The following is a 12,284-nucleotide window of genomic DNA, read 5'->3' on the forward strand; positions in this document are numbered from 1 at the left end:
CCCCATCTAAGATGGTGCTAACAACAGGGCTCACCTCATCTGTGCTGTGAGGACCGAACAACATGAGCAGCAGGCGCCAGCCACACACTAGGCAAACATGAGCAGCAGGCGCCAGCCACACACTAGGCACTCGATAGATGTCAGCTTCATTGAGCAGATGGCTCTATGGATTTCAACTCTGAATGGCCTCACTGTGCTCCCACATCACACACTTAGGGTAGGTGCTGAAGTTGTCCCTTATAGCTCCCCAGCAGCTGTGAGACCCTTAGGACAGACCCTTGTCAGATCAGCTGTGAGATGCACCATAGGTTTTTCTTGACTGCTGAGAACAAGTTTAGCATCAACTTGGGGAGAAGCCCAAGGGACTCACTGGCCCGGGACAGTCCTCTGTGCCTCCCTCCCCAAGAACCACTCAGTCTAGTCACCTAAGACTTTTTTTTTGGGAAACTTTTTTTTTTTTTTTTTAATAGTTATTGAGTGTTCTACAGCTTACAGTAAATATCATAGTTACAAATTCTTGGCTTCAATCTTTCAGAGTGATCACTGTCTGATCTTCAAAACAAAACAAAAACCCAAAAGAATCCAAAACAACAAAACAAAACCAGATTTACACTTCATACACACAAGCGAGGCCATGGGGCTTTCCAATCTTTACACTCTGGACTGTGTTTTGAAAACACCTATAAATTCTTTGATCAAACTACTTGGAAGACACCGGTCAAAGGTTTATTATTATTATTATTGTTATTATTTTAAATGTTTTTATTTCTTTTTAAAATGTGAGTTCCAATAAAATTTAAAAATTAGATTCCAACCTGTAGATTAAAATGAATTAAAAAATACAAAATCATATACAACGCTGTCTTCACAGGGATGTTACATGCCATGAGAACAGCTTTCTCTGTCATGTGGTATGAAACAGGGAAGGAGATGCCTTGAAATCAGGATGGGGACAGGCCCGTGGGCCTTTCAAGATTATTACAGACAACTCCAGGTTGCCAGAGGCCTGGCCTTACCTCCCCCTGGGTAAGGAAGAGCTTGAGTCACGCCATAGATCCAGACTATCTGGCTGACCCCAGGAGGTGGTCTCTGGGACAGTCTCCCCTCTTTCCCTGACTCTTAGGCCTGAGGAGAAAGGCTGGGGCCTGGAGATGCTGGTCTTGCTGGGGTCAGGCCCAAAGTGGGTTTCACCCATTTGATTCCTGTGGGCTGGTACTTATCTGCAAAGCTGTTACATCTGTTCTCCTCAGGAAGGAAAATCCTCCCACTATCAGTGGCTGGAATGGGGTAGAGGACCTCACTACCACAGCAAGAATATCCAGGGACTATCCATGTGGCCACAGGGAAGAAGGTGCTGTCTTGTCCCTTTCTAGCTTTGTGGCAGCCAGTCCCAATTCCTGTGTGCCTCGGTTGGCCTTTGGGTTGGACTTAACAGCATGCACCACAGCATATATCCACTGGAGAAACTGAGGGACCGGGACCCAAGTCTGGCTTAGGCAGGGCTGGCCATGGAATGTTGAAGCTGGCCTGCCAGGAATTTTGAAGGCTGGGCCCTGGAACCATAGAATGCCTAATTTCAGAAACAAGTTTTCTAGGAGAGGGGCAGATGGATAAGTAAAGGACAAACCCTGCAGCCCACCGGGCATGCCTGCCTGCGCTCAGAGGCTCTGGGGTGGAATCCCATCAGTTAGTGTGGTGTGTTTCTTCAGCTCTGCGGATGGGTCCACTGGCCCACTCTGCTACTGCCCCTCTCTGGATTCCCAAACTTGGCAAGCAGCAGAGGCTGCACAGCCAGTAGTGATGTGGGAGAATACAGGATAGAAAAGCAGACTTCCACGTATTTTCACTTAACTGCAATTGAGGAGGGATTCTGATACAGATGGTGATATAGAAGACAAAGTTCACTCTGGGCACAGAACAAAGCTGAGGAATTTGATATGGAAGCTTAGCCAGTGCCTCACTGGAATCCTGGATGAGTCCTATCTGTATGAGGAGCCAAAACTTGGTGACCAAGGGGCCTGTCCTTTTATACTTCATGTGATTCCTTTCTGAAGGCCATCAGAACAAAGTAAGCCCTCCAAAGAAGGACCCCCAGATCTCTGGGAACGGGGTACCTCAAATTTGGAACAATCTGGGTGGCCAGGGGTAAGGATGCTCAGAGTCTGGTTCTGGTCCTCACCCATGGGAAAAGCAAGCCCAGAGACTTCAGTCTGTATGCTTTTGGCCAAGGCTACACCAGATCCTCTTGAAGTACCAACTCACTGGATCTGGACAGTGGGCAGGCTCTCAGGGGATAGGAAGCCAGGTGTGCATGCTTACCAAGGACATGGGTCTCCCAGTAGAAAGATGCCTCGTGCTGTCCTCGAACATGTCTTCAGTCCTGGGCATTGTGACCCCAAAGTGTTTTGTCCAAGTGAGGCCTTTAGTTGCAAATTCTCATCCTCCTTGTGCTGCCAGCTAGATGTGCCTCTGGGTCCCTCCCCAGGGCTCATTACAGGTCCTGGCCCAAAGCAGTTCATAGAAATACGCTCAGCTCAGAGGACTGGGCTTCCCAGCTCTCTATAAAGTACAGTGAGCCCCTCCCTTCATGCTTGCCAAGAGGCCCAGCAGGTGGCAGCAGAAAGAGCAGAGGATTTGAAGAATCACTTACAAGCTGTGTGACCTTTTAGCAAGTGTCAAGCCTCCTGAGCCTTAGGTTTTTTGCCTGTAAAATGGAGGACTTTCGCAACCAATGTCAAAGTACTTTGCATACCAAAAAAGCTCTGGACGGTGTGTATGTCCCTGCTAGATATTCAGGAAAGGGGATATACATTTTTAGAGTCATTGCCAGGTAAGAAAGAACAGCAACTCCTATCTCATGAGGAAGAAATTAAATATGCATTTTTTTCAAAACACGGCAAACCATTATGTTTCAGGCTTTCACTATTTGCAGGCAATCCAGCTCCCAGACTCAAACTTCCTCGGCCCCAGGCCAGTGAGGAGAGGGGGTCAGGTAGAAGAAGTAGAGGAATTCAAAAGGGTTGGCTGGTGACTGGAACCATCTGGACCCCGATCCTGGCCACGGGCGTTACACCTGGGGAGAGGCAGTGGCGTGAGGAGGAGGGAGGGGTTTGCATTCTGGGGCCAGTGCTGTGCTCATTGTCGGCGGCCACATCCCTTGTCCTCTCTTGCTTGCCTGCCTTCAATGAGAGGGCCCTTCCAGCTCTGACTTTTTATCTCGCTTGACCACCGCGCCGTCTAGAATCTTTGGAGGATACCTATGGTACTTCCCACTAGATCTCTGTGTCCTTACCAGTAACTGTGCCCTTCCTACCAGAGGCACATGACTGCCCCCGCTCTCCTGGGCTCAGTCCTTTTGCAGTGACTCCCCAAGCTTGGCCAGGCTTGTGGATCTCCATCATAGCAAGAGGCTGAGGCCGGCTGAACTGGGGCTCATACTGAAAAAGGGGTGCTGGACCTAGGCTCCTCCAGACCACAGCCTTTCAGTGCCCTATTTTCACCTTGGGGCCTCCCTTTGCTCTTGAATTACATAGTAGGGGCTAAGATAGGGCACAGAGCACAAATGCTTTAGTACGTGAGCCTGTGTGGGGATCAGATGGAGGGGAACGAGACAGCAGACAGCCTGGGATTCAAGTGGCTCTGTCACTTATTAGCAAGTCACTTGACTTTTCCAAGCCTTGATTTCCTTATGGATCAAATAGGAGAAATAACCTCTGTTTCATCGGGTTAAACCAGATAATTTATGTTCAACTGTTCTGTGAACTCTGAGGTCCAGCTGTTAGTTTTACTTACTGGTGTAGAAAGAACAAAAGTTACAAGGTCATTCCTAGGTCTCCTCTTCTTCCTTTCTCCTCTCTGTGGTTCCACCCCAGCCCACATGGAGGCAGCAGGGTTCTGGGAAGCCTGGCAGACCAGCATGCTGTTCACTGTGGGCCTGTTCCCTTCCATAACCTGTTTCCTCATTTGTCAATTGACTGTAATAACTGTGATCCCATCCCTCTCAGGGCGAGTACATGAAAGGCTGTGAAGTGCTTTGAACTCTGTGATGCACCTGACAAATCCAAAGGTTTCTATTATTATTATCATCATTATCATTATTATTATTTTGGCATTTTTCAAACACGTATGACATAATCCAGAACAACCTTTACCCACCTTTACAAAACCAAAGCGGGTGGGAGGAGGTATTTGCAAAAAGTGAATTAACACTGGAAAACTTTCTGTTGTTTTAAAGTGAAACTTCATCAGCACCCCGGAACAGACAATTTAGAAAAGCTGAATTTTTTCTTACTGGTCCTAAAGTTCCTTGGAAGCCCAGGAAGGTGGGCCCCCAAACTCCTGGCTCTAGACCAAGGATGCTGATGGGCTTTACCCTCCTGGGAATGGCTAGACAGCTTCTGAGCTCCTTCCAACCCAAGGGTTTCCTGATTTTTCCCTCCCTTGGGGAGACATGGGGGGTAGGGGTAAGGGTATGTCCAAGTTTGCGTGAATTTAAAATGAAAGCAGTTTTTTAAAGTCCCAAATGTTGTCAATGATCCCATTTTGTACAGTGAAATGTTCGTGCCCCACCCCCAGAGGAGCTGCTGGCCCAGCCAAGCGCTGGGTGCCAGAGGCTGCTCCTGGGCAATCCAGGCTCCTGGCTGAGACTAGCAGGGACCTCCTGGTCCCAGGGGTCCCTCTTCTCCCAGATGAGCCTGTCTCCTGGGCCTCATCCTTGTCCTCCTCTCCTGATGACTCCCACTCTCTTCCTCCTCTTCCTCTCCTCTCGGGATGAGGGGCTACTGTCCTAAAAGTATGGCCTCTCCTTTTCAGCCAGCCCACCTGCTCCTTCTCCTGGAGGTGGAGTCAGGTACAGGATGAAAGTTCCAGATGTCTTCACAGAATTTCCAAATGCTATTTCTTCATTTGCCATTTCTGTTCCTGCCATCTGCCCCCATGTAGCTTCTGCCCAGTCTTCAACCCCCGCCTTTGGAGTCCGTGGAGGAAAAGGGCAGAAACAGGAGCCCAGAGACCGTTCCAGACTCACCAGGTATGGGCGCTGCCGACTTAATTTTTACAAAACCAAGCCAATCTGTCCCTAGGTACATTTTTGTAGGCAAGGTGCCCACTAGGTAGGAAGGCTGCATTTAATGCTAATTTACTGTAAGGTCTAGGGCAGTCCTTTCCTCTTCTCTGGGCCTCAGTTTCCTCATCTGCCAAATAGGGGAATGGATGAGATGATTGCTAAGGTCCCTTCAGTTCCATGAGTCTATGAAATGTTTATTGCTATTGCTTTTCCTTCACTATCCTGACCTTCAGAACTGCCAGCACCCACCTGGAATATGGTTCCTTCACTTGGGCCATGAATGGCACAGGTAACCAAGAGCTTGGCCTGCCTGCAAGCTCTACAGTCAGACAGGTGAGTCCTGGCACTGGGAAGGGCAAAAGGAAAGGGAGAGAAATGCCCTAGGTTCCCACTCCAGTCAGGAGGAAGCTCCTCATCAGAGTGGGTCCATGACAGCTCAGAGGCTGAAGTCTGGATGACACAGGGCATCTGGCCTTCCAAGGCCTCGGGATGCCGGGATCCCACCACCCTGCAGCTGCTTGGCAGGTCTAAGGTCAAAATCACCTTTTGAGGAAGTGCCAGGTCAGTTAACATCACTGTGCAAATCAGAAGGTCCAGGGCCAGATGCTTTGACCAGAGACCTTTCAAACCAAAGCCATGAGGCAAACACTGCTCCCTTCTCCCCTCTCCCCTCTCCTTCCCCACAATGCCCTCCCTCCCCCCACCCTCCCCCAAATTCTAAAGACTTTTTTCCCCAGGTTCTTGGCCTGGGGTATTAAGCTGCTAATAACATTCCTACATACTCAGGTGGTTTTGTTCTTGGTCTGTTGCAATGGTTCTCAGGAGACATTTCATTTGTGTCCAGGACATGGGAATGTCCTGAACTAATCTTGCTTAAGAAAAACAACCAGAACACTCCCCTAGAGATGCAGCCTGCTCAACAGCTCTGAGTTCCTATCCTGGACCACATCTGTTTATGCTCTTCAAATGGAATCCAGCCTTCAGATGAACCATTGCAATAAACCCTACTCTCTGCTTGCCTCTAGACTGGGATCCCCAGGGACAGGACACTTAGGGAAGAGCAGAGAGGACATGGCCTGGTCAGGTAGGAGGAAGTGGGTAGAGCTGGAAGGGCAGCGGCTAAGAGGGGTACAGTCGGGGAGAGGCAGGAGATTAGAAAAAGCAGCTTTTACAAAAACCAAAAATAAAAATCAAAACCATTAAAGATGCATAAAGTGACCCTTGCACTTCCGTTGTCTCTTCTTGCAAATAGAGGTGGTGCTGCTAGGGAACTGCTCCAGCACCGGTGTAAGACTTGAGTAGTTGCATACAATGTGTGACTCCAGATCTGTGGAGGGAAAGGGGAAAGAAACAGTGTCAGTGATATTCCAGAGGCCCCAAACAGTGTCAGTGATATTCCAGGCTTCCTCAAGGAAACCTCTGGACCCCTTCCCCTCAACTTGGGAGCCCTCAATGGAGCCTCTGTGACTTCCTAGTGAAGCTGCCCGCTTCCTGCCTGTGGAAGCTGTTGTACTCTGGTGCCAAGAACCCTGGAGGAGATAGGGGAGGCCAGATGATGTGGTGGGCCAGAGGATTTCAAAGTGACATCCCTGGAGCACTATGGTTCACTGTCACTGCCTCAGGAGCTGCTGAGGGGACCAAGGAAGCCAGTGGCCTGGGTCAGCCCAAAGCCTCCAAACAGCTCCAATCAAAGCTCTAACATATGATCTAGGTAAGAGTTCATTTGAAGAATGGGGCCCAAAGTTAAAAGAAATCTGAAGACCATAAGGTAAATGGCACAGAATTCAGTACTAGAGAACTGAAGTTTAAGCCCTAGCTTAATTTTTACTGGCTAAGTGATACTGAACTACATATTTATCTGTAAAATGGAGCTAATGATCCTTATTTCAGAGCAACTATAAGGATTATGAGATAACATAAACAAAGGGATAGCTACTATTATTTCTGTTCTTATTTAGATTTCAACAAGCAGTCAACAGAAGTGATAGCTATTATTAAGAGTGATATTATGGACCTTGGAGCAGGAAAGCAACTGATAACTTGACAGCTGTTACCTGCCCCAGCTGACACCTGTGCGCCAGACCCAAACCAGGGACTTTGAGGCAGTTCCTGTGTGTATCCCCCCTCCCACTTCTCACCCTGGCCACACTCACTTGGATGGGCTGCAGGCTTTACCAGTGTGGGGGCACGTAGCTGTACGCAGGGGTTCCTTGGGCCCTATATGTTGGCATGGAGACAGGGTGTGCCCCAATCGCCGTGTGCTGGGGTGTAGTCAGCAGGGTACCTGAGCATCCAGAGAGAAAAGAGTAACCTGACGAGGCTGCACCAGACACAGGAACGAAGAGGATGAAGCTACAGTCTTTCACACGGCTGCTCCCTCTGCCCAAATCCCCCACAGCTCCCTCACCTTCCTGATGAACTGCTGTCCGCCCTTCTCCACCTTGCCAGACTTCACCTCCTTAGGAGAATCTTTTCTGATGCTTGAGGACAGAATCAATCACTATTCTAAGTCCTCCTTTTCCCTTTTTCCTTGAGATGGAGTCTCGCTCTGTTGTCCAGGCTGGAGTGCAATGGTGCGATCCCAGCTCACTGCAGCCTCTGCCTCTTGAATTCAAGCGATTCTCCTGCCTTAGCCTCCTGAGCAGCTGGGATTACAGGTGCCCGTCACCACACCCAGCTAATTTTTTAATTTTTAGTAGAGATGGGGTTTCGCTATGTTAGCCAGGCTGGTCTCAAACTCCTGACCTCAAGTGATCCGCCCACCTCGGCCTCCCAAAATGCTGGGATTATAGGTGTAAGCCACCATGCCCAGCCTTCCTTTTACTTTTCCTTGTATGCTTCTCTTACTGCACAATCATACTGAGTAGTAATTGTGATGTGTGTGGTTGTATTTCCCACACTAACCTAGGTGTTCCTTAAGGACAGTGTTCTGATCTGATCTATTGATATTGGGTTCCCAGGACCTGAACAAGGCTGACACTGAGTCAGTTTGCCAACAGTTTGCCAACTTGATCTGGGGAGTAAGAGGCCTTAACCATACCCTTACGTTAGGGGCAGAATAAAATCCAAATGCTCACTCTACCCCTTATACTTTCTTACCTCAGATGGTATCCTACCTGGTTCTTTAAAAGTTGGGTCTCTAGGCTAGGCATAATGGCTTATATCTGTTACTCCAGTACTTTGGGAGTCTGAGGTGGGTGGATCCCTTGAGCCCAAGAGTTCAAGACCAGCCTGTGCAACATGGTGAAACCCCGCCTCCACAAAAAACCACAAAAATTAGCCGGGTGTGGTGGCGCATGCCTGTGGTCCCAGCTACTTGGGAGGCTGAGGTGGGAAGATCACTTGAGCCCAAGCAGATCAAGACTGCAGTAGGCCAAGATCGTGCCACTGCACTCCAGCCTGGGTGACAAAGCAAGACCCTGTCTCCAAAAAAAAAAAAAGGGGTCCTTGGGGACTTCTGCTTGTCTCATCCCTCATAATTATTATAATTATTGCACAGGTTCTTAAGCTCCTGCCTAATAAAGAGCATTGCCCCCTGTGTCCTCTTTTTTGGTGCCCCTGCTGTTATTGGAGTGCTAGCATCATCTCTCTCCCCTAAAGTACACTGACAACCTCCTTACTGAGCTACTTGCTTCCAAATCACCCCTTCTAATCCTGTCTCCACTCTGCAGCCAGAGAATGTTTAAACCTAACTGCATCCCTGCCCTGCTTGACCCCCTTTGTGCACAACAGAGGTACCACAAGGTGTTCAAGACTTTCCACCATCTTATCCTTGCCAGTGATCCAGCCACCTTCCAACTCCAAGCCCCTATTTCCTAAGGGCCATGGCTCCATTCCTCCATTCTGTGAACATGCCATATTCATGTTCCTTCTACACCGCCCTTCCCTCTTTCACTTCTCTAGTTAGTCTGTGTTCACCCTTTAAGGCCTAGCTCAATATGCCCTTTTTGGTGAAATCTTCCTCATCCCCACAGACAGATTTAGAGGCTCCTTCCTCTGGGTTCCCAAGCCCCCTGGCGCAGGATCTCTTGTGCTACGCTGCAGTCGATTCTATGACTGTGTTCTCCGCTCCGTTTTGAGTTGATAGAGGAAAGGGATGGACACTGATGCAGAAGCTGCCCTCACCTGCTGACATTGCCATGGTGGTGCCTGCCACCATGCCCATGGCCACGCCGTTGGTCCTGGGGGCGGCAACAGGTGCCGGGTAGATAGCAGAGGGGATGCTGTTGGGCTGGACGACCGTGGTGTGGTGGATGACATGAGGCTGGGCAGCATACACCGGCTGTGTGTAGTAGGCTCCCTGGGGGAAAGAGGCTGAGGTCACACAGGCATTTGGAGAGGTAGGTGGGATATGGAGAGAGCAGCACTGGCTGAAGGACACAAGGTCCGGACCCCAGCTGGGGTTCTGCTTGTCTTACTTTGTGACTGTGGTCAGTGCAGTGCTGGGCTCAGCTTCTGGTCTGAAAAATAAGGCCCTAATTCTGTCCTGCCTTGCTCCTAAGGCTGCTCTGATGATCTAACGGGATAAGAGCTCTACCCCCTTAACCTTGGTTTTAGCATTTTAAAATGTTTTAACTTACTGCAATGAACTTTTATAAACTACCTAAAATTTAAAGTTAGGAATAACAGTCAATCAGTTACCAAGCATGTGAACAGCGTTGGTAAACTCCAGAACACATACACGGAAGGATAGTTAGTAGTAGTATCATACTGGTACAAGTGCACGTTGTAAAAAAAGTACATGTTGAAAAAAAAAATGGCGGCCGGGCACGGTGGCTCATGTCTGTAATCCCAGTACTTTGGAGGCCAAGGCAGGCAGATCACTTGAGGTCAGGAGTTCGAGACCAGCCTGATCAGCACGGCGAAACCCCATCTCTACTAAAAATACAAAAAAATGAGCCAGGCATGGTGGCGCATGCCTGTGGTCCCAGCTACCTGGGAGGCTGAGGCAGGAGAATGGCTTGAACCCGGGAGGCGGAAGCTGCAGTGAGCTGAGATCACACCACTGCACTCCAGCCTGGGTAACAGAGCAAGACTCCATCTCAAAAAAAAAAAAAAAAAAAAAAAGGCATACATGGATAGCATTTCCCAGGATGTCTCTTATTAGCTATTTCCCTTTAGGTAAAAAGGCAAGGATGAAGACAGTGGTCCGAGGTGACTCCCAATGCCTGAATCACATGGCTGCTTCCTGCTACCACAATCCACTGGCCCACTGACTTCCAGGGGAAGTAAACAGGAGCCCCTGATATCATCTTAATTCAGAAATCTTCAAATGTTTCTATTAAATGAGATAAATTGATCTCAAGCCTCTTATTTTTTTAAGTTTTGTCTTCTACTCTAAAATATAGCTGTTTTTTAAACTAAAAAAGTATTCTCCTTACCACTTATACTTCCTATAGAGTTGTCACTCCAGAAGAATGTGTCATGGGTGTGCCAGAGCCCCATATGGTCCCCTGTCTCATACCAATCCTGAAATGCATACATCCTCTAGCTGAAGGAGCCCAGAAAGGCCCATCAGGCACAGAAAGAGAGAGTAACTTGCCTAAGGTCACAGAGCTCTGGTGGCAGAGCCTGTGTACTTTCATCCTCCCCACTCAGCTCACAGACTGAGGAAGGGTAGATGTGGGGGTTAGAGAGAAAAGACTAAGACATTGGGGTCTCATCTTGACCAACCAATAGCTCATGGTGTAACCCTGGACAAGTCATTCCCCTCTTTGGGTCTCAGTTTCCCCACTTGTTTAACAAAGGAGTTGAGCTAGAAAATCTCTGAGGGCCTTTGTCCTCTGACATTCTGGGCTCTGTTAATCTAAATGACTTCATGCCTCACCCCTCTAGGGGCTGAGGTGGAATGAGGGAGTAAGCAGACTGCAGGGATATCGCTTCCGTGATGCAACAAGGACAGCTAGCTGAGCCACTAAACATCCTCTCCTTCCCTCACTTCCTCACCCTACCCCACCACACTGCGCCCAGGCTGGAGGCTCCTCTACCTGCAGAAGAAGTGGCTTTGACGTGTACCTACCTGGGCATACAGATTCTGCTGGGGGTAGGCACTTCTGATTGGATACATGGCCGTCTGATAGGGGTTGGGTGATGGGGAGTAGGGGGGTGGAGCAGTATTACTCTGGGTCGGTGGGACCTTGTATGGTGTCCCCGCAGTATATCCTGTACCAAGGCAATAAGAGAGACTTCCAGTTAGTTGGCAGAAAAGCATTGCTAGAAGGCAGCAGGTCCCAGTCACAACTCCCCAGTCAAAGATGGGCTGAATCCAGGCAGGAAAGATAGATGAGAACAGAGAACAGGGCTCCACCCAGAAAGCCCTGGCCCCAGAGGCAGCTCCCTCAGTCCTGGTGCACAGGGCTGCATGGATGATTCTGGGCATCTTTTCTTTCTCTGGGTCTCAGGGCTCTCATCTATAAAATAAGAGGCTAGAATCAGATGGTCCCTTTTAGCTCTGACAGCCTGGGATTTGGAGCTGCCTTGTGAAACGGGCAGGTGCCCAGAGATGGAAGCCCTCAACTCACTTGCTCTTTATTGCTACTCTCTATCTACTTGCTTTTCTGTCTTCTCACACAGCATCCAGGGTATCCTTTTGCTACTGTTTCTCTCTTTTGCTCTATTTCTTTTTCTCCTTATCTCTCTCTCTTCTTGGACTTCCCTCCATCATGTTCCCCTGCCTCCCCACCAAGTTTGAAGGTGAAAACCCCATACAAAACACCATTCGGAGACCCTCATCTTCTGGGATGCTGACCATACAAAACACCATTCAGAGATTGTCATCTTCTAGGATGCTGAAAAACTGCTCTGCAAAGTTGGCTTCTCCTTCTCCCCTGGGCTCTAGGGGAAGGCCACCTCTGCCTGAAAAGACCTGAAGTCAGGGATCGCAAAGATTCACATCAACCTGGAACGTGGGCCATGTCTGTCCCTCAGCAGGACGGACAAAAGCTGGGGCTAAGAATGGAACTGAGAAGTCAGGCCCCAAGAAGCTCACAATTGCCCAGGTAAATAAACTGTGCTGCCTTTGAATCCTCCGGAAAAGAGTGACAGACCCTTTGTTCACAGAAAAAAACTTGAAACATGAGTCCTCCGTCTCAAAAAATAAATAAAAATAAATAAAAAATAAAAAGAAGCATGAGTCATTCAGGAACAAGACTGTCTTAGAATCACAAAATGGAATCATTCTATGGAACCCAAGTGATCGTCAAGTGACCCTAATCCTTGC

At 48.8% G+C, this 12,284-nt stretch overlaps 1 protein-coding gene across 10 annotated transcripts in view; it reads right to left on the minus strand.

Moving 5' to 3' along the window:
* Window positions 1-432: 432 nt before the first annotated feature.
* FAM168A (family with sequence similarity 168 member A) overlaps window positions 433-12,284 on the minus strand; it is a 198,485-nt gene continuing 186,633 nt past the window's right edge. For 8 of the 10 annotated variants that reach the window (XM_065528705.2, XM_045371337.3, XM_015435469.4 and 5 more), the window contains 4 exons: window positions 11,085-11,227; window positions 9,191-9,365; window positions 7,219-7,349; window positions 433-6,392 (listed from right to left, as the gene is read on the minus strand). In XM_065528705.2, the coding sequence (XP_065384777.1) occupies window positions 7,237-7,349; window positions 9,191-9,365; window positions 11,085-11,227 (431 nt within the window). In that variant the 3' untranslated portion in view covers window positions 433-6,392; window positions 7,219-7,236. The remainder of the gene's footprint in view (window positions 6,393-7,218; window positions 7,350-9,190; window positions 9,366-11,084; window positions 11,228-12,284) is intronic. The other 2 variants (XM_074014688.1, XM_074014687.1) reach the window with 1 other exon arrangement.

This window comes from Macaca fascicularis, chromosome 14 (genome assembly GCF_037993035.2).
Source record: "Macaca fascicularis isolate 582-1 chromosome 14, T2T-MFA8v1.1".
NCBI classification, from domain to species: domain Eukaryota; kingdom Metazoa; phylum Chordata; class Mammalia; order Primates; family Cercopithecidae; genus Macaca; species Macaca fascicularis.